At 42.8% G+C, this 22,470-nt stretch overlaps 1 protein-coding gene across 1 annotated transcript in view; it reads right to left on the reverse strand.

Annotated features, from left to right (window-relative positions):
- Positions 1 to 22,470, reverse strand: part of mast4 (microtubule associated serine/threonine kinase family member 4) — an 83,315-nt gene that overhangs the window by 11,627 nt on the left and 49,218 nt on the right. The window contains exons 5-19 of the mRNA XM_083670485.1: positions 12,940 to 13,028; positions 10,637 to 10,706; positions 9,571 to 9,649; positions 8,606 to 8,760; positions 8,380 to 8,455; positions 8,044 to 8,253; positions 7,569 to 7,670; positions 7,121 to 7,253; positions 5,562 to 5,623; positions 4,012 to 4,103; positions 3,544 to 3,752; positions 3,205 to 3,343; positions 2,937 to 3,069; positions 2,645 to 2,810; positions 1,444 to 1,545 (exon numbers count right to left, since the gene is read on the reverse strand). Coding sequence (XP_083526611.1) covers positions 1,444 to 1,545; positions 2,645 to 2,810; positions 2,937 to 3,069; positions 3,205 to 3,343; positions 3,544 to 3,752; positions 4,012 to 4,103; positions 5,562 to 5,623; positions 7,121 to 7,253; positions 7,569 to 7,670; positions 8,044 to 8,253; positions 8,380 to 8,455; positions 8,606 to 8,760; positions 9,571 to 9,649; positions 10,637 to 10,706; positions 12,940 to 13,028 — 1,817 coding nt within the window. The remainder of the gene's footprint in view (positions 1 to 1,443; positions 1,546 to 2,644; positions 2,811 to 2,936; positions 3,070 to 3,204; positions 3,344 to 3,543; positions 3,753 to 4,011; positions 4,104 to 5,561; positions 5,624 to 7,120; positions 7,254 to 7,568; positions 7,671 to 8,043; positions 8,254 to 8,379; positions 8,456 to 8,605; positions 8,761 to 9,570; positions 9,650 to 10,636; positions 10,707 to 12,939; positions 13,029 to 22,470) is intronic.

Here is a 22,470-nt window from a genome sequence, read left to right on the forward strand (position 1 = left end):
TAGCTTGTCCTACTAACATATTTTTCTGCATAACATCCTATTGCTTCTCTTCCCAACAGACAAATTAGCAGAATAATCACTCTGCAGCAGATTGAAAGTCACACCCCAGGACATGGCACATAAAGGGCAGTTGGCCTAATCAATGCAAAACAAGCTCTGCGTTTGAGAGGATAAGCCTCAGCAAGGCACTGCACAGATTCGCTGATACTGATCACAAAATCGGTACTTATTTCTTTACTGAAGTTGATTTGTACAGTAGATCAGTGATATGTGCAGCGCATTGCTCAAACTAACTGAGATTGGTTGTATTTTCCCCCCGTCAATTTGTGGGTGCGAAAGCTTTCTTCTCCCGTGGAAACTTTTCATTGTCTTGTTTGAATTGACATGATAAATAGCCAATTTTTTTGCAGATAGCAAGCGCATGCCTGTTTGCATTAATGAAGGGTTTTGGCCAGATTGGAGAAGGTTTACTGGGCAGAGATGGGGATGGTCATGACTGTGCATGGTACTCATTTTCCACAAATAACAACATTGCAACATTGTCATGCATGCTTTTGATTGGACAAAGCAACTAACACCTTTCTCCAAAAACTCTTGTCCATTTACTTGATTTTAGTCACAGAGATAATTTCATCTCGTTTTAGTCAACAACAATGAAAAAAGATTTTCGTTTAGTTATTGTTTTTTCTGGGTCTATTTAGTCAGTTATTATCTTGCCTTTTGCCATAGAAAAATAGGTGTTTTACGAATATTTTCGTCATTCATTTTGTTGACGAAATTAACACTGACGCACGCACCCGCACACACACACACACACACACACACGGCAAGGACACATATACCCTCGTCCAAGACAAAGGTCACCATCGGACATTGCCATTGGATGCAGGGGCAGATGCTGACGCTTTGTTTCTCTGTATTCACTGGCCGTTGCCCAAAAGTGATATCATGGCCGTGAATTATGCAGTGCAGTTTCCTGCCAGTGACCTTTGAGGAAGAGAGGAGGCTGCTCTGAATGGCGACCTGGTCAGGATTGATTTTGATGAATAAAGAAGTGGTGCCCTTCTCTGATTGAATCTGCTCCGTAGAGGCCCATGGTGAACAGCCATGCCTTTGTCTCAGGTCAGGGCCAATGTTTATGGTCCACAGACTCTGATGATGCCTGCCTGACCTTACATAGGGTGACATTCATGACACCAGTGTAGAATTATTGTAATTGATCAAAAGGAAAAGGTGAGGAGGGCAGGTGATAAACGGTTCCGCTGTTTGGCTGACCTCATTAGCCCTCTGTTGTCTTTGAATAATGGGTTGTGCTGAGGTGGCACTAACAGTCATGAGCATTCATAGCAATATACAGTACAGCACTACACTGTGTGTGTGTGTGTGTGTGTGTGTGTGTGCGCGTGTGTGTACACGTGCACGTGTGTGTGTACGCATACGCACCTGTGCCCATCCTCTCTAGAGGGTTCTGTCTGAGCAGCAGTGTGATGAGCTCCTGGGAGTCAGCAGGTGGTGCATCCTCTCCTTCTGGCCAGTTTATCTCATCTGGAAACACACAACATGAACGTGGTTAGTGACACCCCACAGACAACAGTATGCAGTACTTTAGCTAGCAGTTACCTGTATAGCTATCTACAGTAGGTTTAAGGAGTAGTTCTAAAAGAACACATTATTTATTAGTTTATTCACACAATCACATTTTTAAATGGCTGACCTTCACACCCTGAGGGACAAGTAGAACAATTCACCATTGTCTGTTTTTAAGTACCAGAACATGTCTATTGTGACATCAACATGTATACTGTATGTATCTCATATACACTGTAGAGGTTAGGCAGGTAATTGAGAGGACCACAAACAAATTGCCGACAGAGTACAACATTAAAGCAAAGCAACATAGGAGATAGTCTGTGCCACGACTGTCTCTCTTCAACTCCATGTGGCACCAATTTTAATAAAATATAGGAGAGTGAGGCATGAATATGCATGTGCAGCCTTAGGCCATAGCAGTGTGCGCTCAGTGTGTTCAGAAGCCTTTAATTAACACTCAGTTCCCATGGCTTGGCATGATGGAGAGCACACCAAATCTGTCGTGGCACACCATTTACTTCCATAGGATAGACAAGGACCGCTACTGAGCTCTTCTGCACTGAGCCTCTGCTCTCTCTCTCTCTCTCTGAGCCTCACGACTGACCGTTAAAAAGGTCTTTATTTCTACACAGCCAGAAAAATAAGCTGGTGAATCACTACATGTACAAGTGCTCTAACACTTCATCTGGCTGGCTAGAATACAAATGGGCCATAAGGAAGTGCTTTATGATGATGAGGAACTTCAAATGTGGTCTGATGTCAAGCTGAGTCTACACTCCACCCCATCTGTTGAGCTGATTTCGCTAGATGCATACACGGAAATGAACTCCATCTAGTTAGCTGATGCCAATCGTTCTGACTCAGTCAGGCCTGCAGACTTACTATAACACACATATCAGAATCTATACAACAGATATAGTGAAAAATATACTAGACTTTTTAACACATAAGGTATAACAACATCTGCCAAACTTTAATTAAAATGTTTTAAAATGTAAAAATCACTCAAAGCTGTTTGCTTGTCTGTATCCTAAGAGTAGGGAGTGGTACTGACCGCTGATGACCTGTCCAAATAACTCCTCTGGTGTGTCTCCAAAGAAGGGCACACAGCCCACCAGGAACTCATACAGGATGATGCCCATGGCCCACCAATCCACAGGCTTCCCATAGCCCTGCCGCAGGATCACCTCTGGGGCAATGTACTCTGGTGTGCCACACACCTACGTAGATAGACGCCATCGCCACATGTTAAACATGTCAAAAAATGTTGGATTATGGTCAAAGTTTATAGTTGTTGTGATATCTTGTTCAGGTGAAGGATGTAAATGAATCCAAGCATACTGCACCTGTTTATCTGAGAACTCCCTGGCGTCTTTCTCGATGTGGCCCTCATACAGGTTAGTGGTCATATTCATCAGGCCCACCTTGGACAGCCCAAAGTCTGTGAGCTTGATGTGTCCCATGGAGGTTACCAGCAAACTGGCGGAGGGAGAAATATGAAAATCACAGATGTTCAAGACCAGAGATTTAACAATTAAAAAGGACAGTATCAATCTATAAGATAGCTTCCCTATCTGTAACATTACAGAGGTTGCCTTGGAAAAAGAGACTCACTTGTCTGGTTTGAGATCCCTGTGGACGATGCCATAGTTGTGGAGGTACTCAAGTGCCAGGACAGTCTCAGCGAAGTACATCCTGGCCATGTCCACAGGGAGAGGCCCCATGTTCTTCAGCAGGGTGGCACAATCCCCTCCTGAGGTCACACAGGGACACAGAGGAGGGTTAATGACGCTGATAGAGATAGAACACTGGCAATACTTTAGCCAGAACTGCTTGTGAGGGGGCATTGTGATGTACTTGGCGTTATTCCCAAGGTTGGTTTGGACTACTATATGGGTAACAACTTAAATGTTGAACCTCCTGGGCTTTATCATGTAAAAGGCCTGTACCCACCTTCCACATACTCCATGACCATGCAGAGGTGTCGGCGGGTCTCAAAGGAGCAATACATGGAGACAACAAAGGGGTTCTCAGCAAAAGTCAGGATGTCTCTCTCTACGAAGGCCTGCTGGATCTGGTTCCTTAGCATCAGGTTTTGCTTGTTGATCTTCTTCATGGCAAAACGTTGCTTGGTCTCCTTGTGTCGGACCAGATACACAGCTCTGTAAGAGTGAGAACAACACTCTGTCAGACACAAGCAGTACAAACTGGTTTAGATCTATGGCTTTTATACAACTTTTTTCTGGTTCCATTTACGAATTGAACAGGACACGAGATGTGAATTGAATATGAGAACATGAGATAAATGACCTTAATATACATTTAAATTGCATAATCGTATTCCAATCCTTAAGTAATCTCTATATGAAATAGTTCCATCATCAATGGAAAAAAATCGTATGTGGAATAAGTTCCTCTAACCCGTAGGCTCCATTGCTGATGAGTTTCGTCATCTCAAAGTCCATTTCACAGGGTTTACGACGAGATCGCAGGGCTGCACTCAGACTCTGGGACTGACAGGAAGACAGAAGTGAAAATTCATCGTCTCATCCTTACAAAGACAGTCTGTATCCAACCGAGATACAGTGCTGTTTGAAAGTATGTGAGTATGGTTTTTTTGTTTTTACCATGAAATCTTTATTTAATCAGAACCATTTTTTTTTTTATACAACAGGTTTATATTGACCAATTTCAGATGTTGGTTCAGAGGAAATCATGCGTGTAGTCCAACAACTACATTTCAAAGAAATTAGTGCAGGTGCAAAAATAAGTGAACCCCAAGTTGCATTGGTTAGGTAAGTAGAATCAGGTGGGCAAATAATTGGGTACCAAATGAACCAATCAAAGGAGCCGTCTTTAGGAAAGAATTTGGGCGGGACTCTGACAAATAGGGATAAGAAACCCGGTCAGTTTTGTGTTAACCATACAGGTGAATGCAAAACACACCATGCCGAGAGGAAAGGAGATCTCAGAGGACATCAGGAAGAGGGTAGTGAGAGCACAGTCTGGGGAAGGCTATAAAATCTCAACAAGATTTGAGCTCCATCAGTCCACTGTGAGGCAAATAATGTACAAATGGAGAGCATTTAACATGATAGCAACTCAGCCTAGAAGTGGACGCCCTTCCAAAATATCTCCAAGAGCCACAAGAAAAACCCAACACTGCATACCACCAAAAGAACCTCATCCCAACAGTCAAGCATGGTGGTGGGAATGGTGGTCTGGACGATTCCACATCATTAAGGGAACCATGAATTCTGAGGTATACCAGGAGATTCTTGAACAGAACTTCAAGCCATCAGTCAAGGAGCTAAAACTGGGCTGAAAATGGGTCTTCCAACAAGACAACGACCCAAAGCATTCAAGCAAATCTATCAAAGAATGGCTCAGGAGAAAGAAGATTTCTGTTTTGGATTGGCCAAGTCAAAGTTCTGACCTAAATCCAATCGAGATGCTGTGGCAGGACCTGAAGCGGGCAGTTCATGCCAGACATCGCTCAAACCTCACTCAATTGGCTGAGTTCAGTAAGGAGGAGTGGGCAAAAATCCCTCAAAACAGATGTCAGAGACTGATTAGTGGCTATACGAGATGTTTACTCCAAGTTATCGCTGCTAATGGAGGAGCCACAAGCTATTGACTGAAGAGGTTCACATATTTTTGCACACATGAAATCTGAGTTTTTGTTAAGTAAACCACTTTCGTTAAAAAAACAATGAAAACATATCTTTTTGTTTGTTTGTGTCCTTTATTTGGAATGTCTTTATTACGAATTGGGGTTAAAGATAAAGATTTTATAAGTTCATTTTAATATTTTATACAAAAATAATGACCATCCCTGTAGGGTTCACAAACTTTCAAGCAGCACTGTACATCCAAACTGCACCTCTATGGCTTCTTCCCTTACACAATAATATAACAGTTCTGTCTCTAATCATGTGTAGAGAAAGCTGGCCAAAATTCTAAATACTCACAGAGTCATCTGTCTCAGGGGTTTCTGCAATCCCACTGTCGTAGCTGGTCAACTGAGCAATTTCTACAGGAGAGAAAGAAATGTATTGAGAGATATGAGTACTACTATAGATGTTTACGGTCCAAGTATAAAGCTTCATGGGTTGAGAGATAAAGAGTAGTCCTGTTCCTTTTGGTCAGCATGTCATTCAAATTGAGCCATTTCAGCATTTTCACAAGAAGTCATGCCCTCTGAATCCAGATGTCTTATCTACTGTATTTACAGTAAACATTCAGTAAAACCCAATAGGCAGTTGACAATACTGTATTTTAATCACACATCCTGTCTTTTCACAGTTAAAAAACAGCAGTCTTTTGACTTTATCCACCAAATAAATCTGAGAAGCTGACTCCAAGGAATCCTAAAGGAGAGGTAATGGGGAGGAAATCTAAAGTGGCAACCTCAACACATGTCGGACATTCATTTAGAAAACCACTACTCCAAAACAACTCCCTATTACAAACCATTCTCCGCTTCTTGTGTTCTCGTGTGTGTGTGTGTGTGTTTGTGTGCACACACTCCCATCAGCGATGTATGAACAGCAGGAGGTAATCTAACGGGTGTCGTTCTGTTGTCCCTACAGAGACCCTAAACACATTTCCAATGCCATTTAGCATCTGTCCATTCCTATAAGGCTGACTCCAGCACTCCAGGAACTGGGCAAGAGAAACATCGGAGAGGCTCAGGGGAAATGAACGGAGAGCTTGGCCAATGAGGAGATTACTGAGTCAAGTCTGTGTGTAGATCTGTTTCAGGTCTACGTGGAGGCCATTTATTTCCAATTAGCCATAATGAACCTCTGTTTCTAAAATCAAGAGAGAGGGGGTCTTTACAATCATATCTCTTCACCTCTTTCACTGCCAAATCCTTTTGTTCTTTCACAGGCTTGCTAGTTCTTGTATTTGACCTGTATAGAAATGCGTACTGTATTGCTGACACAATATTGTAGATACAGAAATTGTACACATAACTAAATCATTGTTTTGCAATTCTACTCCAGTGATGCTTCTGAACGGTGATGAAGACTCGTATATTCAAAACAGCATAATCAAGCCTTTTCAATTATCTGAGAAGTATTTTCTGTACATTTATCATGCTTCACAAGAAGCAGAACCTGTAGTGTAAGAAATTAATTAGAATGTGAAATGATTGAGAACTCTCCTCCACTTTGGAACAGGATTAAAGACCTAATCTAGACAGTAGAGTTGTGATGAGGCTGATGTAGGTAAAGAAGCTGCTGTCTTATGATCATGTTCTTATCAGCCCATCAATTTTGCTCCTGGGAGAGGTGCTTGAAAACACACAAAGCTCAACTAATGATTGGGCCGATTAATTATACAGGGTTATCAACAGAGAAGGAATACTGTATCAGGGGGAGTAGCGCATAAGCCTCTTATTTTTTTAAACAGGCATGAGTTCTGAACAGTTCTACTGATATTTGGTTAAAAAAGTGCTGACGATTGTCTATGAAGTGCTGTGAAATGATAAAGATGAGGCCCACCACCCTGTGGTGTACGGTACCTTCCAGAGGGTCCCGTGTGAGGCCCAGCTGGCTGATGATGTAGCGGGGGATGTCAGTCTTGATGCCCTGGCCCTCTTTGGCATGGCCCTCAGCAGCCTCCAGCAGGTGGTAGAACTCCTCCGGATCAAACTCCTGAGGGCACGACACACACAGCTCTTCATCTGACCTCAGCATTTGTTTTTTTGTCCAGGGCCATGTATTTGTGATGTTGGAAATACGCATGTGAAGATGTTGGTGATCAAGATGAGGCGTAGGATGGACGACATTTGTAGACTGGGGGGCCCTGCACTACTTCATCCACATTGTCAACAGTAAACAGCTTTACATAACAATGATAGGAAGTGTGTCACTTGACTGACAATTCAAACCACACACAACAACAAAATGAAACCATGTCCATGGTTATTGGTGTCTGACTGATGGGCTTGGCAGAGAGGTGAGACGTACCAGACATTCCAGGAGTCGTGCCGGCCGGGCGATGACGATGAGGATCTTCTTCACCAGCTCTTTGATGAAGGTCACCTCCACACTCTCCGACCTCTCGGTGGACTACATATCAATGACACAAAGAACAGAACACAGGCTGTCAACATTTCATATGGAGCTATAAGCTCCACCACTGTGAGCTTCATGATGGATCAGGGAGAATCAGGGAGAAGACTGCTATCCTCTTAAATAACCAGGTCATTATCATGAAGATGACTTACGTTGTTGAATGTTAAATAAATGGATTCATGCTCAGGAATGAAAGCAGAGAGGTGAGGTAGCATAGTTCTCACAGTTTCAATTCTATGTTAGTTCAAAAGAAGGAGACTTAGACTTACAGTACCCATGACAAAATAAATAATTATTCCTGAAATGCTGGGTAAAAAAGACAATCGCCAGTCAAATTCAATTGAATTTGAACAGGGAGGGCACTCACCTCCTGAAAGAGCTTCTCCAGCTTGTCTGTGAGCTCACAGAAGTAGCGGGAGGTGATGAGGCCCAGGCGGCTCTTCTCCAGGCAGTCGCGTGCCAGCTCAATGATCTGGTGGTGGGCAAAGCCCAGCACGCCATCGCCCAGGGGGAGGACACTCTCTGGGGAACTGCTACGGATGATCTCCTGGATCCTCTCCTCCATCTGGGCCGTGGCCTGGAGGACACACAGAGGGGGAGGAGGTGGTCAGGTACAGAAAGTGGTGAAAGTGACTTGAGCTGAAACACATGGTCAGAGGAGGCTCGCGTAACTGGAGTTGTCATCATTCTGATGCACCCTCACCTTAGGGAAGCGTTCCTTGTAGACATGATTCATCATAATAATCTCATTGTCACAGCATGATGGGGATCTTCCAGGACTGAAAACAGACACAGAGATGGATTTTATGTTACAGTATGAGAGTTGATGAATACACTGATATTGTATTCCATTTTTTTTTGTATTCCATTTTTAAAATTTATTTTGTGCACTAGTCCATGAGGGCTACAGTATGCCAGTATCCCCATACCTGAGACTGCGTGAGCGGGGTCGCATGGGCGTGGCTCTCCTGCGGTCCTCTGCGGAGATGCTCTCAGTGCAGAAGTGCTTGGAGAGGAAGTGCAGCTCGTCAGGGGTGGGCTGGTAGGGCAGCTGGTGGAGCTTCTCCTGTGATGAACAGGATGACTGGAAATGAAATGAATATACATTGAACAAGAAAAGAAAAAAAGAAGAGAGGCTGACGCTTTGTTGTGTATTCTTTTTGTTGTGTAATCACGTGAGCATTACATATTTATCAGCTATAATTGATTGTACTCATAAAACATACGAGTGTGTGAACACACTGGCCATTACTTTGGGAATGATATTTTATTTACTTGGCGTGTGTGTGTGTGTGTGTGTGTGTGTGTGTGTGTGTGTGTGTGTGTGTGTGTGTGTGTGCGCGCGCGCGCGCGCGCGCGCGCGTGTGTGTGTGTGTCTAATAGCAGTGTGCTGTCAGATTGTTTGCTTGGAACACAGCGAGCGCTTGCCAGTATATGGGTGTCAAAAATTGACCATTTCCTCTTGGTGTGATTTGACTCCGTCAGTAAACAAAACGGCAGGGACCGGTGTGTTTTGTGTGGGCGGACTGGCAGGCCATGTTTACTCCTCAACAAATCTGCTGCCCCCCAGAGCCAGCGTCTGGTGCTATGAGTCAGAGTGGGGAGACACTCAGGAGCATCAGTTCACTATGGCAGACAGAGAGATCTGACTAGTAGGGACCTAGTGGTCACTGGAGTAATGACTGGCAGTCTAGCTACATAGCCTACCGATAAAACATTTTGGACTTTTATGAACATTTATTTAGCTCTTTTAATGAATATAACATAATTTTGTGTCTCCATAGTTGATTAAACGTGGTTTTCACAGTACATTTCAATGTACTGTGGTTTAACCAACACCTTTCGTTTACATTGTCTTTGAGTTTCTAAGAGAGCGTGGTTGTGAGACACGTACAGAGACAGTGGAGCTGGGTGTGTTAGTTCCATAGCCAGAGGAGGGGAGAGAGGCCAGGGACCAGCGGCGTCCATCAGTCCTGCACAAATACATAAAGAAACAGCCTTCAATACCAGTTCAAAACGCAATGTTCAACCTTGAGTCATCAGTATGAATAGATATTCACCATAATTACCTTTGAATGCTATTCAGAACTCAAAATATCAGTTTGAGTATTATGAAGCTTCTATTTAGATACAGCTTTCATTGAAAATATGCAAAACATTTTGAAAAGGCCTAAAAAAATCAAAAGGTTGATCCCCTGTGCAATGCTGAACAATGGTAGGCCATTAAGACCTTGAGCTTTCAGGATGAAGAATGAAAACAAATGCTGCTTTCCATGAGCCTGATGAAGCAGTGTCATTGACCTCAGCTACCCACCACCCATACCTAGTGAAATGTATTCTGTGTACTAACCATAGACAGTGAACAGGAATACAGACAGTATGAGGAACAATAAGAATGGTTGGATGTAGGGCGAGAACCACGTCAGAACAATAAGACCTTCGGAACCAATGTGTAAATTGTCTATATGTATACAATGTACTAGGGATTGTCTATATGTATACAATGTACTAGGGATACATGAGTTGCAAGATGAAGGGGCACAGCATTGAGACGCCAAATGGGGGCCCAACATGAATTTACCTGTCTGCTCTGTGGCAATGACTGTGAATCATAGCAAGAAAACATGCAATTTAATGAAATCATGTTTGAAGGCTATTTGTGAAAGCTGCAAAGGCTCTTGACAAACTAAACTATGTTTGAGAAGCTCTTTGGAAAGTCTTGACTTCCTGAGCTGCGAACGGTGAGAAACTGAATTCTTGAGCCTGCTGTTGCTATTGATCTAAACGTCAGAACACAGCGAGTTCCTGCCTTTGCTTTTCAAAAGAACACGTATCTGACAAGTCTACACAAGTCTCCTTGTTCTTTAAAAATAAGTGCCTTGTCACTGAATGTTTCTATCCTTGAATCAGAGGTGATTATTGCTGATGAAGTTAAGGTGAGTTGCTCATTTCCTTGTTACCTTCGTGCAAAGGAGAAGTGGGCTGAGGCACTAGGAGAGAAATTTCTGGGACTATCTTGAGGGCTTGTTCCTGTAGTTAGAAAAAAAAAGAAACAGCAAAAGATTAGAAGGAAAAAGATTAGAAAAGAAGAAAACACTTCAATTACTTCAAACTAAAATATTGGAAATACAGTATGGGACTGCAATAATAATACAGTGGTGTAAAATCAACGTCACGGGTCTACTTCTTATCTCTCTAGCTCGAAAAACTGACAAGGTCTCTCAAATGGGACAGATCTGCTTGAAGCAATAATAAAGTATTCCAATAAATCTACTTGGATTTATCAAGAGACATTCACAAGAAATGCCAGACAAATAAACTACACAGACTTAATTGGTCTAATATAAACAAAGACCGTGAGCATGAGTGAAGACATCTGACAGTAGCAGGCAATTTTATTACAGTCCATATGGCAATAATCGTTTGGGTGTTGGGCTTAACGGAGACCTTACATGAGCCGGAAGCTAGCACACACTCATCTCCGACCAGAAAATGATCTTTCCATCCCTCCATCCATATGGGCACCATCCACTTATTACCCAGGACCCCACTGTTTTGTGGGATAGCTTCAGGCTATTGAACACATCAAACGGCAGGGATTTCCCGAAAGGCAGCAATTAGGCCTTGTGTTCCCTCACCGATAAGGTAAAAACCAACCACTGGTCCAACGTTAATTAGAGATAATTACCTCCATTGCCAACGGGGGGAGTAAACAGTTAATTAACCAAGGGCATCTATGGCACCCCCTGTGACGATAAAGAGAGGACATCTCCATACGAGGGGAACAATGGTGAACCGAGAAAGGCTTGTTAGATAGTGATGAATGTCATCTGTTTAATTGTACTGCTATTTAATCACATCTGACAACAGGAGATAAATAATCACCTGCTCTAAGGGTTAGAACACACCTGAGGTGGAGGCATACTTAAGCTAATCCAGACGGAGGTCAAGCCCATTCTCAGAGATGAAGAACATTCTATCTAATAGAAAAAAACTACACTTAATTATTCTGATGGATCATATTGCTTTTGAGAAAAACTTGGGAGACCGCAGTGTGAGCAGCCGTACAGTAGATGTAGCTCCATACTGGGGATGCTTCATCTTAGCCTACATCCTGTAGAGTCCATTTTTAACAAAAAGCCCGAAATTAACATTCACAATTCTCAACAAAGGGAATAATAACTACTATTGTTGGAAACATTAAAGCAGTGAACACAATGAAAAAGTACACTGGGTAACTGTGCACTCTATTATGACTATCACCCAATACCATTTCATATATCCGTGGAACAAAGACACAACAAAGACAAATGTTTAGACCTAACAAAGGATCCTAAAGATGTGCTCTTACCTAGAGTACCTGCATTACACCTGAGCCACCCAGCTGAGTCTTCCCATAGCTCAGTAAAGCCGTTAGCATGAGAATGGCTATGTGAGTTCATCTTGAGGACTGCAAGGTTAAAAGACTGACTAACTGCACAGACTGCCGGCCGTTATCGCTGCTCGTTGTGTCAGGAAATAAAACGCCCAGTGGTAAATGAAGTCTCCCCCTCCCTGGGCTCCTGTGCATTTCCTTCCTGTGGGCCTCCACTTCCGACTCCATCACAATCGCAATCACGGGCCCTTGCCACTGCTCAATAGACCACAGCATTCTCACCACGGCATCAGAGATTTGTCGTGACAAAGGCGGTAGCTCAAATTTTGACAATAAAGCCTGCTTTATACTCCTCTGTTTTTGCCTTCGACAGTATCGTAGAGCCCATGATGACTACTGTAACTGTGATGCACAGTTGTGTTATTTTCTTGCTTCAGTATTGTCACAATATACTTATATATTTAGAGTATCTACCATTTGTCATCTATAGAACTTGCAGTAATACTGTATAAAACTCCTTGGTGATTCAGTTATATTGCCACCATTGATAGATACGACTGGCAGCCATCAGTGGTAACGTTAAAAGGTCTACAGAGGGACACAGGAGGATCTTGTGGGTAGCTAATGAATCACACACAGACTGCACTTCAGACAAGTGTTTTTCCAGACAACTTCTTCATTTACCACAGACAATGGCCTCCATTCAACACAGAGAGCTCTGTCAACTACAGCTTCTCTCCCTCGGCATGCAATCACAACAACATTCGCTGGGGCACTACACACACACACACACATCAAAACAAATGCCTGTAAAGAATAAAGACAATACCAAGTGGGTGTGTGTGCACATGTAGTACACACACACACATTCTCACACACACATATTACCTGTATGTGATGAGAGGGGGGAGTGAGGTCGCGGAAGCGCCGAAGACTGTCCACTTCCTATTAGGCTTTTTCTGTTGCTGGTCCTGCAGCTGAGAAAACGCAGACAATAACATTAGACAGGTCCAGCTTTGTCCGACAGTCAGTCAGACACTGTTTTATTGCTGTGTAAATAGGCCAGATCTAATCACCCACTTTAATAAGTGATTCTTTATTACCAATAATGAAACGATATTGTACATCAAATACAGCTATAAAAATGTAAAACAGTACTGGAGTACAAGGGCATGACAATGCCACTGTATGAGAGTGGCATAATGACAGTGTTATTGTTCACACTGCATTCATATTATTATAACTGTTCACAAATATTCATACCCGTAGAGAAGTTTGCACCTCTACCTAACATGAGGCCCTGGTCTCTCCTTGGCCAATGTGAGCCAGAAGGCATAGTCAGTACACATTAACCATCATAAACCATCATAAACCCCCCAGCCAGCCCACAACCACCAGGCCATCTTTCCAACATGAGTAACTTATTAATAATGATAATAGCCCTCATTATGGCTCCTGCCTGGCAGAGGACGGGCCTTCTCTGTGGATTATTAAACACGTTGAAGACCTGATTCTACAAAGACTTGACTTATGGGGAGGAATCTAAAAATACAGCACACAGCAAGCATGTTTAGCTAACAGGGATTTTTTAATGCAAAATAAAAAAAAAGAAGATAAGAGTGAATATTCAATGAACCAAATGAGACAAATGGAAAGCGTCCAAGCCACACCTAATATGAATCAATAAACTAATCATACAAAGACACTGACTGTAATATGCTATATATATATATATCTCAATGAAGGAACAATTTGACAGCAAAAATGCTTGCTTGATAGCGCATCATGTTGCCGTTTATTAACAATTGTTGTTAGATTTTCTTTGACCGACATACCGTCCTCTGGATCTTTTCCACAATCTGTACCACTTATTGTTGCCAGCATACTGCATCCCAATCACCGTATGTCGTCTTTCGAAATATGAACTCATCATCAATTCGAACACTAATTTCCTTGTTCTCCATTCAAACCCATGGTAGGCATCCAGCTGTATTAAGACTGGCACACATAGAGTATCATGTCTCAGGAAGAGCTGAAGGGCAAGAGCTGGGTAATGTGGCTCTCTAATGACATGCTTACTGCTGACAAATCAGATCCTCTTAGTTATCAGGCTTAGAGAAGACGTAACAGTTGCCTTCATTCTAACATGGCACTACACTCTTACTTATTTGTCTGTGTTTGTCATTGCAATAGTTGACGACTTTGATATTGGTCACAATATCTGAGTTTTTGTAGTGACTCATGAGACGGCGGATTAGAATCACGACAGGGGAGTCAACCAGTTTACACAGGAAAGGTTTGGAAATACAAACAAACCCAATGACTCATGGATATGTTTAATCTCTGGGGAAAATTACGGCACATACTATTTCAACTAAAGAACAGCTTCAATACCATATTAAACTGCGGTATAGCTCCCAGATGGCATGTTGACTGGAAATACATAATGATAATAAAAAACATGAATTCACTGCAAGGTCAGACCTCAATGACATAACCTGCTCAGAGAGCCTTGTCATTTCACATAGATTGCTAAACTGTTATTACAGCATATTTCATACCAGCATAGGCATAGGAACACATTCTGTTCCTTGCAGTATTTTAGCATGGGACCTGGGCTTTGAAAAAGAGCACAGCGCAGTGTGCCGCATGGTTAGAGGACAGAGTTGTTTCTGAGAGGCAGAGATACTGTAGCAGAGACACTATAGTGTGTGTGTGTGTGTGTGTGTCACAGGTGCAGATGCAGGTATTTTTTCCGCCTGGCTGCAAATGGTGGCAGTGATCACAGAGCACATCACAAACACTCTGTGGCTGTCTGTAAGCTCTATGGCAGGGTGACAGGTGACTTTGCCGAGCCCTTGATGCTCTGGTTTTAATGCTGTCACAATGAAGAGCCACTGTCATGCGAGAAAATGGAGGCTTTCATGAGGTCTTCACATTGTTCACCCTCCGCCACTGAACACTATTCATCTTCCTCCTTATGCATTTTCAGCACACTGGGAATCATATCTCTTGTCGGAGACGGGAGAAAGCCTTGGTCCTGCTGGATGACAGTGCAATTAGCAGACTATATAATGACTAATCTAATGCTGAACAGACTCTATTCATCCTCAAATTATGAAGAAATTGAGTAGAAGAAAAAAAAAAAACTCCCTCAGAAGCTAGCGATCATGGTTGTCATGGCTCCAGAGTGCACTCAGAATAACAGGTCTGACAGGAAAAGAGAGGCAGTCACTCTCAGTAAGACTGTTTTTAGTGGAGAACACTCTGAATACAGTAGGTTAATAACGATTGCTAATGTGAAGAGGTATTTTCCAGCTCGTTTGAATATGCGAATATCTCAACAACTGAATTATGTATTATGGCGATACTGTTGATGAAAAATTTGCATTTTAGTGAATACATAACCATATGTTGCTCAGTAGAATCCCACACATGCTGCCAAAAAAGTTTGGGTTGTGGGCTGAGTTTATGGAATACCGAACTATCCTCCAAAAACAATTGAATTTCAGCGACACTAAACAGTAATTGAACTGCTTTCACAGAGCAAATTGTGTGACACAGAAGACAGACAGGACGTCTTGCATAGAGCAAATCAATTAATTTATTATGTAGTAGTTTGCTCATGTGCAACAGAGGCTGGCATGGAGCAACCATTAGAAAAAAGGTGATGTCTTGTTCAGTGGATGTCCTCAACTGTAAAGTGAGAACGGATTTGAAAATCCCAATTCTTATAGATCTCCATGCTGCAACCCAGATCATGGTTTGAGGTGTATTATTGCGTCAGACAGACAAATGGAATAGTTAAGGCACAGGAATAAATTAAGAGATGAAATAGATATAGGCCTAATTTGCATAGTCCTGGTGTAACGCTACCCCTATACCTCAACCAATTTGTAGGACATCCCAATTTGTGTAACCAATGTGGAAACTCCTGCTCAGGAGGTGAATCACATTGGATCAGAAGTTCCTGCCAACCTTAAGCTCCTTAAAGCTGCTGTTCTACAAACTGTTCCATTGTTAACAACCACATACTGTACAAAACATTTGAAGGAGAGGCACCCATCCGTCCGACCAAATCAAGTGTCATCTTAGCTCTGCGTGGCTAAGTGTATGGCCAAGCCCTGTTATCAGGAGTGTGGCCCCAGGCCATTAAACATTCATCATGATCACCAGCCAGTGAATAATATCCGGTTCACAGGTGCTCATTCAAAGAGGATCAGATTTAACAGTCTATTAATACCCTCTCACTGCAGGATTAAGACTGGAGAGTGCAACACTTGTATTCTATGTATTCACTCTCTCACTCACTCACTCTGCAGTACGGCCCCACTCCAGAGAGTTTAGCCACACAACGTTTCCACAGAGCTCCAACAATGACACATTTGGCCAAGAGGCAGAGAAATGACTTGTCCGTTAACATACAGGGCCAAGCAAAAAAATAAAAAAATGTGTTGTCACGTTTGAAAAGCTAAGCTTTGCCACATCCAGAGTTTAGCACCCAGAGGGTGGGGGGGGATGGGGAAGGGAAAAAAACAAAGCTTTAAGGGAGGGATAAAGGAGTCCTGTGCAAAGATGATAGGGACAAAGTAGGCCAGTGTTTTGTGCTATACTGCAGATGTGTGAGATTCCTGGAATGGGTCCATGCTAGGTTTGCCAGTCTCAGTGATATGCAAAACCCTCAGCCTCATTCAAGCTATTGTTGTGCTCAATGTGAAACCAGCACTTAGCCAGCCATTAGCCTCTCTCACAGTGGCTGAAATGAGCATTTTTATCAAAGGATCACAAGTTTTTATGTCAAAAAGGTAAGCATTTGGTTTGGACTGTTTGAGAATTAAAAGGTTATTCAACGGTGATAGAAGAGATTACAAAAGACAAGAGCACTGCTTCGAATCAAGAGGTAGGAATGTGTCTCAGAACATTTCCTGTTATGGCCTTTCTGTTCTCTAGTAAACTCTCCTGGGCATTGAACATCAATTTGATTGTAAATGTTATACAATTCAGATGTATTGGCTTGTGATGCAACATCTCCCGTTTTTTACAACACTTCCAATCCAGACAAATCCAAAGTCTCTCTTTTCTTAACGCACATCAATAACAAAAAATCATGATGCCTCTGTTTTGACATCTTTGGGCTTTGCTCCCTTGTCAGGGCTGTGTCAGGTGAGCTGACGTAAGCCCTGTATCACACACTTCTGCCCTAAACAGACACAGGCAGAGACACACACAGACACACACACACACACACACACACACATACAGAGAGACAGATTACTGAGCTCGCTGACTCTCAAGCTAAAGTAGGTTGTGTATTATCAGAACTGCAGTTCAGCTAAATGCATTCGGGTCACATTTTGGCCATTGGGGATACTGGTTGCTTTCATGAAAATGTTCTTTTTCAAACACTAAAGATGTATTACATCAACAATATATTTCCATATCACTTTTCACCTCTAAGATCGTTATGAAACTGCCCCAGTCAGATTCAGAATGAGTGGCTAATGGCAAAACCACAAATCCCTGTGCTAAACACTGAGGAAGAAAGATGGTTGAGATATCACGCAGAGTCAAGAACAGTGTTGTCTCTAAATGGCACATTTCTATCTGCAACATTCTGAAGGTTTCAGTTCATTGTATATCACCCTAAGTTCATTCAGGTGCAGATCATTCAGGAAAGTGCCCTATGCCATGCCATCACATGGGACATCCCTCCCACCTGTCCTCTCCTGACCTACATCTGTACACAATCCAATCACTTATCAGATCGCTCTGACGGATAGAAGCTCTGACAGATAGAAGCATGCCTATTCACTGCAGAGAATACCCATCCTGTAGTTGAGTGACCCCTGACTCTGTCCATCCACAGTGACCGCTTCAATCTCCATTTGTTTTAGTTACTCACACAAAGCAATGTCAACTTTCAGAAAACCCCTTTGTGATTTTCAGATAAAAGGAATAGATTACACAGTAGTACAGCATGTCCTGAAAATTCAGAGAGCAAGTACATCCATTTGATATTAAGCTCTTCTGTACTATAAAATAGGTCAGTCCGAGGATTAAAAATAATATCAGTGAAATGGGCTAGGAACCAATAGCAACATCAAACACAAAGAACTGAAATGTAGGAGTTACTTCTGGACAACATAGTCGTTTTAGAATGAAAGGTCATTAGCCTACCACCCTCACTGAGACCCCCAACATTGAAAAACACACCTTTCGTATTCTGGGAAATTTGTTAAAAATCCTATTATCACATATTCTCATAAATTTCACTATGAGAAATGAAATGACAATAAATCATCTGTGCAGTACCAACTATGGGAAACAGATCCACAGGAACAATCAGCAGAGTTAATATCACTAAGAGTCAACAACTCCCCTTTTCCTACACAAGGAAATGGTCAATCATACCCTGATGGTAAACATCCTTTGTGCAAAGTGCATGGCCCACAAGATACAGCCTTGATAACAATCAAATATTCACCCAGCATTATAACTCGCAGAACAAATCACACACAATAGGGAAGCAACACCCAGCTTATTGTTCAGGTTAACGTCATAAAACATCTCAAATGACCCACAACACAAGGCAACACATCCTCTCCTCACTCTGGTCTGTCCTGCCCGAGAAAGTAACTACCTCTGTGTTTAAAGGTTACCTTTTGGATCGCCGGAGTCTGGCTCCACTGAGGAAGTGTGGCATGGTAAAGTTAGAGAGAACTGTCCATAGGCTAGAGTCCGACATGGTTCCTAAGTCATGACAGACGCCTGACAAAGGGATGTGGATGGGGGGTCTCAGAAGACCCGGTGAGGAGAAGCGTCGGCTGTTAGTAATGGGGGGAACGCGTCCCCTGCAGCAGTCCCGACAAGAACTCCTGGAGCAGCCTTCTTCCAAACCAAACTTAATCCGGCCCGCCACATCTGCAGACAGCTGTGGCATACACACACTCAAGAGTGGACACTGCGTCCTTTACTGTCTTCTAAAAGCAAAAAAGTACTCCAGGGGGGATTCTCTAGCACACACATACACTCACTAATCCAGGTCAGGTGTTCTCAGCCTCTGCGACTGAGATATGACACTTTATAACAGCTGACTTTTGGTTTCCTGTCTTCCTGTGGCTGCGTTCCGTATCCCATCCACTCAGCCTGCTCCCTCTGCTCAACATGCTCCCTATCATGTAACAGGCATCTACCACTTCACATCCTAAGCAGGGGGGGTTGTGCGTCAGAGCGCTGCTGTATCATCAGCAGACATTGCGGTGCATTCACAGCTTTCACAATCTGGCACCCCTCCAAAAGCCCTTTAGGTCCGCGTATTAGGCAGATCCATCAGATCCTATTTGAAATGGAAATGCTGTGCTTTTCCATGGGTGTCCACTGCTAACAGATCTTCAGGCTTCCCCCCCCTCTCTCTCCTCTATGCTGAAGCAGACAGTGAACAGACCAGCCTGATTCACTTGACGAGAGCCTTATCTTAACTCAAGCACCTTTGATCCTCCTTGTCTTGTGCTCTACGGACTAGCCTAAAGAAAGTCTCTCTCTCTCTCTCTCTCTCTCTCTCTGCAGCTGAGTGTTGAATGCGACTGAGCGGGCCAGCATGTGTGTGAGAAACTGGGGCCAGGCAGTCACAGCAGCCTGTATGGAGAGGAAGCATGCAGCCACACGCTCCAGAGCAGATGCCATGACAGGGAGTTAACCATGATCTCAGCAAGGTTCCTGTTACACTCCTGGTGCTCACCTGATAAGCCTGGTGAGTTACACACCACCCTGAGGGCGCCACCAACACCCTACCTGGGTGATTCAAATCATGGGACACAGCATTGACTACCAACCAACTTTATCCTTCAAAACAAAGACCAAAGTCCAGCTACTGTTCCTTCTGAAGTCTTGTCAGCTGCATAGACAGACACAAGCCTTGTTATCATGGCTCAGGACCTGTGATAGAGAACCGTAGCTCAGAGCAGAGCTGTGCTGTGCTGACGTCAGGTAGCCAGCCACCTCAGAGTGCTGTGTCCCAGCAGGGCAATGTGACAGCCTCTGCTCTAATTATGGCTGTGCTCTGCTTCTGTGTTCCACATAAGAAAGGGTGATTCAAAGGCAAAAATCGCTCGACTTGTACAGTTAGATGGAGATATGTAGAGTCGTCAGAAGACACTTCAAATCCAACTTGATTTTGAAGTGAATTGAAATTCTCTCGATAGATAGAGGCACGGCTCTCACCCGTTTAGAAACTGGTACTTTATTGATTTCCTCTGGTTAAAAACATTGATGTTTTTTTCCCCCCCTAATGGTTTTCATCAGATGTGCTGACTGTTGGTAGCTGTCTGGTTGCCTTTTAACGCAAGTACACACACTATAAATACGTTTATACAGTATCTATACTGTTACTCTTTATATCAAGAAAAAAAACTGTCACTGAATTAATGTGCTGCAAACATTTGGGAGAAATTGTATTCCGTGCACCACAGCAATTAGCAGAGTAGACTAATCTCTCATAATTCATTAATCCTGATGAAAGTTCACCATGTTCTAAGAACTGTGGACTATTATTGTTATGATAGCTGGCATTACACATGGGGGATGACAGACACTTCAAAAGGCTCTACTGTAGCTTTGGTAGAGGATGGTTAACTCTGCCTCCCCTTTCTGGTTAAGGAGAAAGCATCAGCTCTCTTTCACATTTACAAGTTGGTATGCTACTGTAGTTTTGTAACCTAAGATTACATTGTTTTTTGTTGCTAGCTACATTCTGTTAAACAATACAATACAAAACCTACAAATGGCTATCTGACTTTCCCGGCCTACTGTAAGGATAGGAGGGACACAGGCTAGCACTAAGCTTAGATAAAGCATGCTCATATTTGAGGATGCCAGTGATCTTCTCTGAGGTACAGTAAAGTGAAACAGTGAATGATAGTGATTTAGGTTGAGTTTAACGATAGTAAGTTAAGCATCTTCCTGTTCTCAATGGAGACGCCTCTTCTTTAAAACTCTGTTATATAGCTAACACAAATCCTGAGACTCCAAATCCTAACTAGAATGTTAGCCATGCTCTCAATACATGAAAATGCTGAACAAGAGGGGTGGAGAGGTAAAGCGAGTAGGCGGCATATGCTATTCATTGATAAATGTTTAATTTCTGTCTGTACAGTACAGTATATTCAGAGAAACGCACTGGTGGCATGACGCACTACAACAATCTAAATTACATTAATCACATTAAAACATCACCGACTGTAGCATTAGCTTCAATAGTCACATATCATTAATGGAAAAACAGTTGGTATCTATTTGAGACACATGGAAATATGGACAAAACTCATGCATATACATTGATCCTTTCCAGAACTAAATCGAATCATGCAACAAAACTGCTTTTGAGACTCCTTTCCCTTTTGTTCTGACATTTTCATTACACCAAAGAACTTGGGCGGCAGAACAGTGATTATGTAAACATTGACGAACCAAAATGCTAATTTTCTACAACAAAAGGGTTCAGGCTCAATGACCCAATTGAATATGCGAAACCAAAGAAACCTACTCCAGGAACAAAGCCTGATTCAGGGCGGCTCGGCAGGCAACGCATCAAGAGACTGTGAAGAGGACAGGGTGACCTGCTATCTCAGACATCATTAGCGCACAGAGCAGAGGACTCTGGGAGAGAGTGGAACACTCAGGGAGCCAGCCGGGCCCCTCCTCATCACCCCTCCAGATGAGAAAGCCTGCCTTTGAAGTCATGACATGCATCAGCTGCAGCAGCACAGCCTCACTGACCAGACCAGATAGTTTCCATCCAAATGCATTTCACTAGCTGGCAAACACGGAGGGTAGCACAACAAATCTTTTGTTGGGTCTTTCATGTCCGTAGGAGAGGGATACTAGACATGACAAGTCTCGGTTTAAGGTTTCAATCAGCTTTGCTATTCGATTGTCAGACACAGCTAAAACCAGATGCATGCGATAAACAGAAATATAACATTATCGCCTCATCACCGATTTCTTTAACGTCCAGTTGGAAATAAACCAATCAGGCATGGATTCAGACAGATTCAGATTATTATTCACCACTTTGAAGTATTGCAAATGCCACAAATCCTACTTTGCACTTGAAAGAGGAGCAAAAACCAGATCACAAAAAAAGAGTAGGGGGAGATGGGGGAAGGGGTGACACTAAGAACATTATATAAGCTCTGTGTCCTCCTCTTTCATCAAAGACGTCTCTCATTGGTAATAGATTTCAGAGAGAAATCCAAAACACAGCTCTTTAATTTCTGCTTAAAAACTGATACAACATCGATTCAACCAACACAGCTGAAAATGGATTTCTGTTTTGAACCCCACCAGTTGAAAACAAAATGGCTATGGTCGACGAGCTTGATGCTTACCTCCAAAAATGAAATGCATGCAGTGGGCTGCACG

This window comes from Argentina silus, assembly GCF_951799395.1.
Source record: "Argentina silus genome assembly, chromosome: 5".
Lineage (NCBI taxonomy): Eukaryota > Metazoa > Chordata > Actinopteri > Argentiniformes > Argentinidae > Argentina > Argentina silus.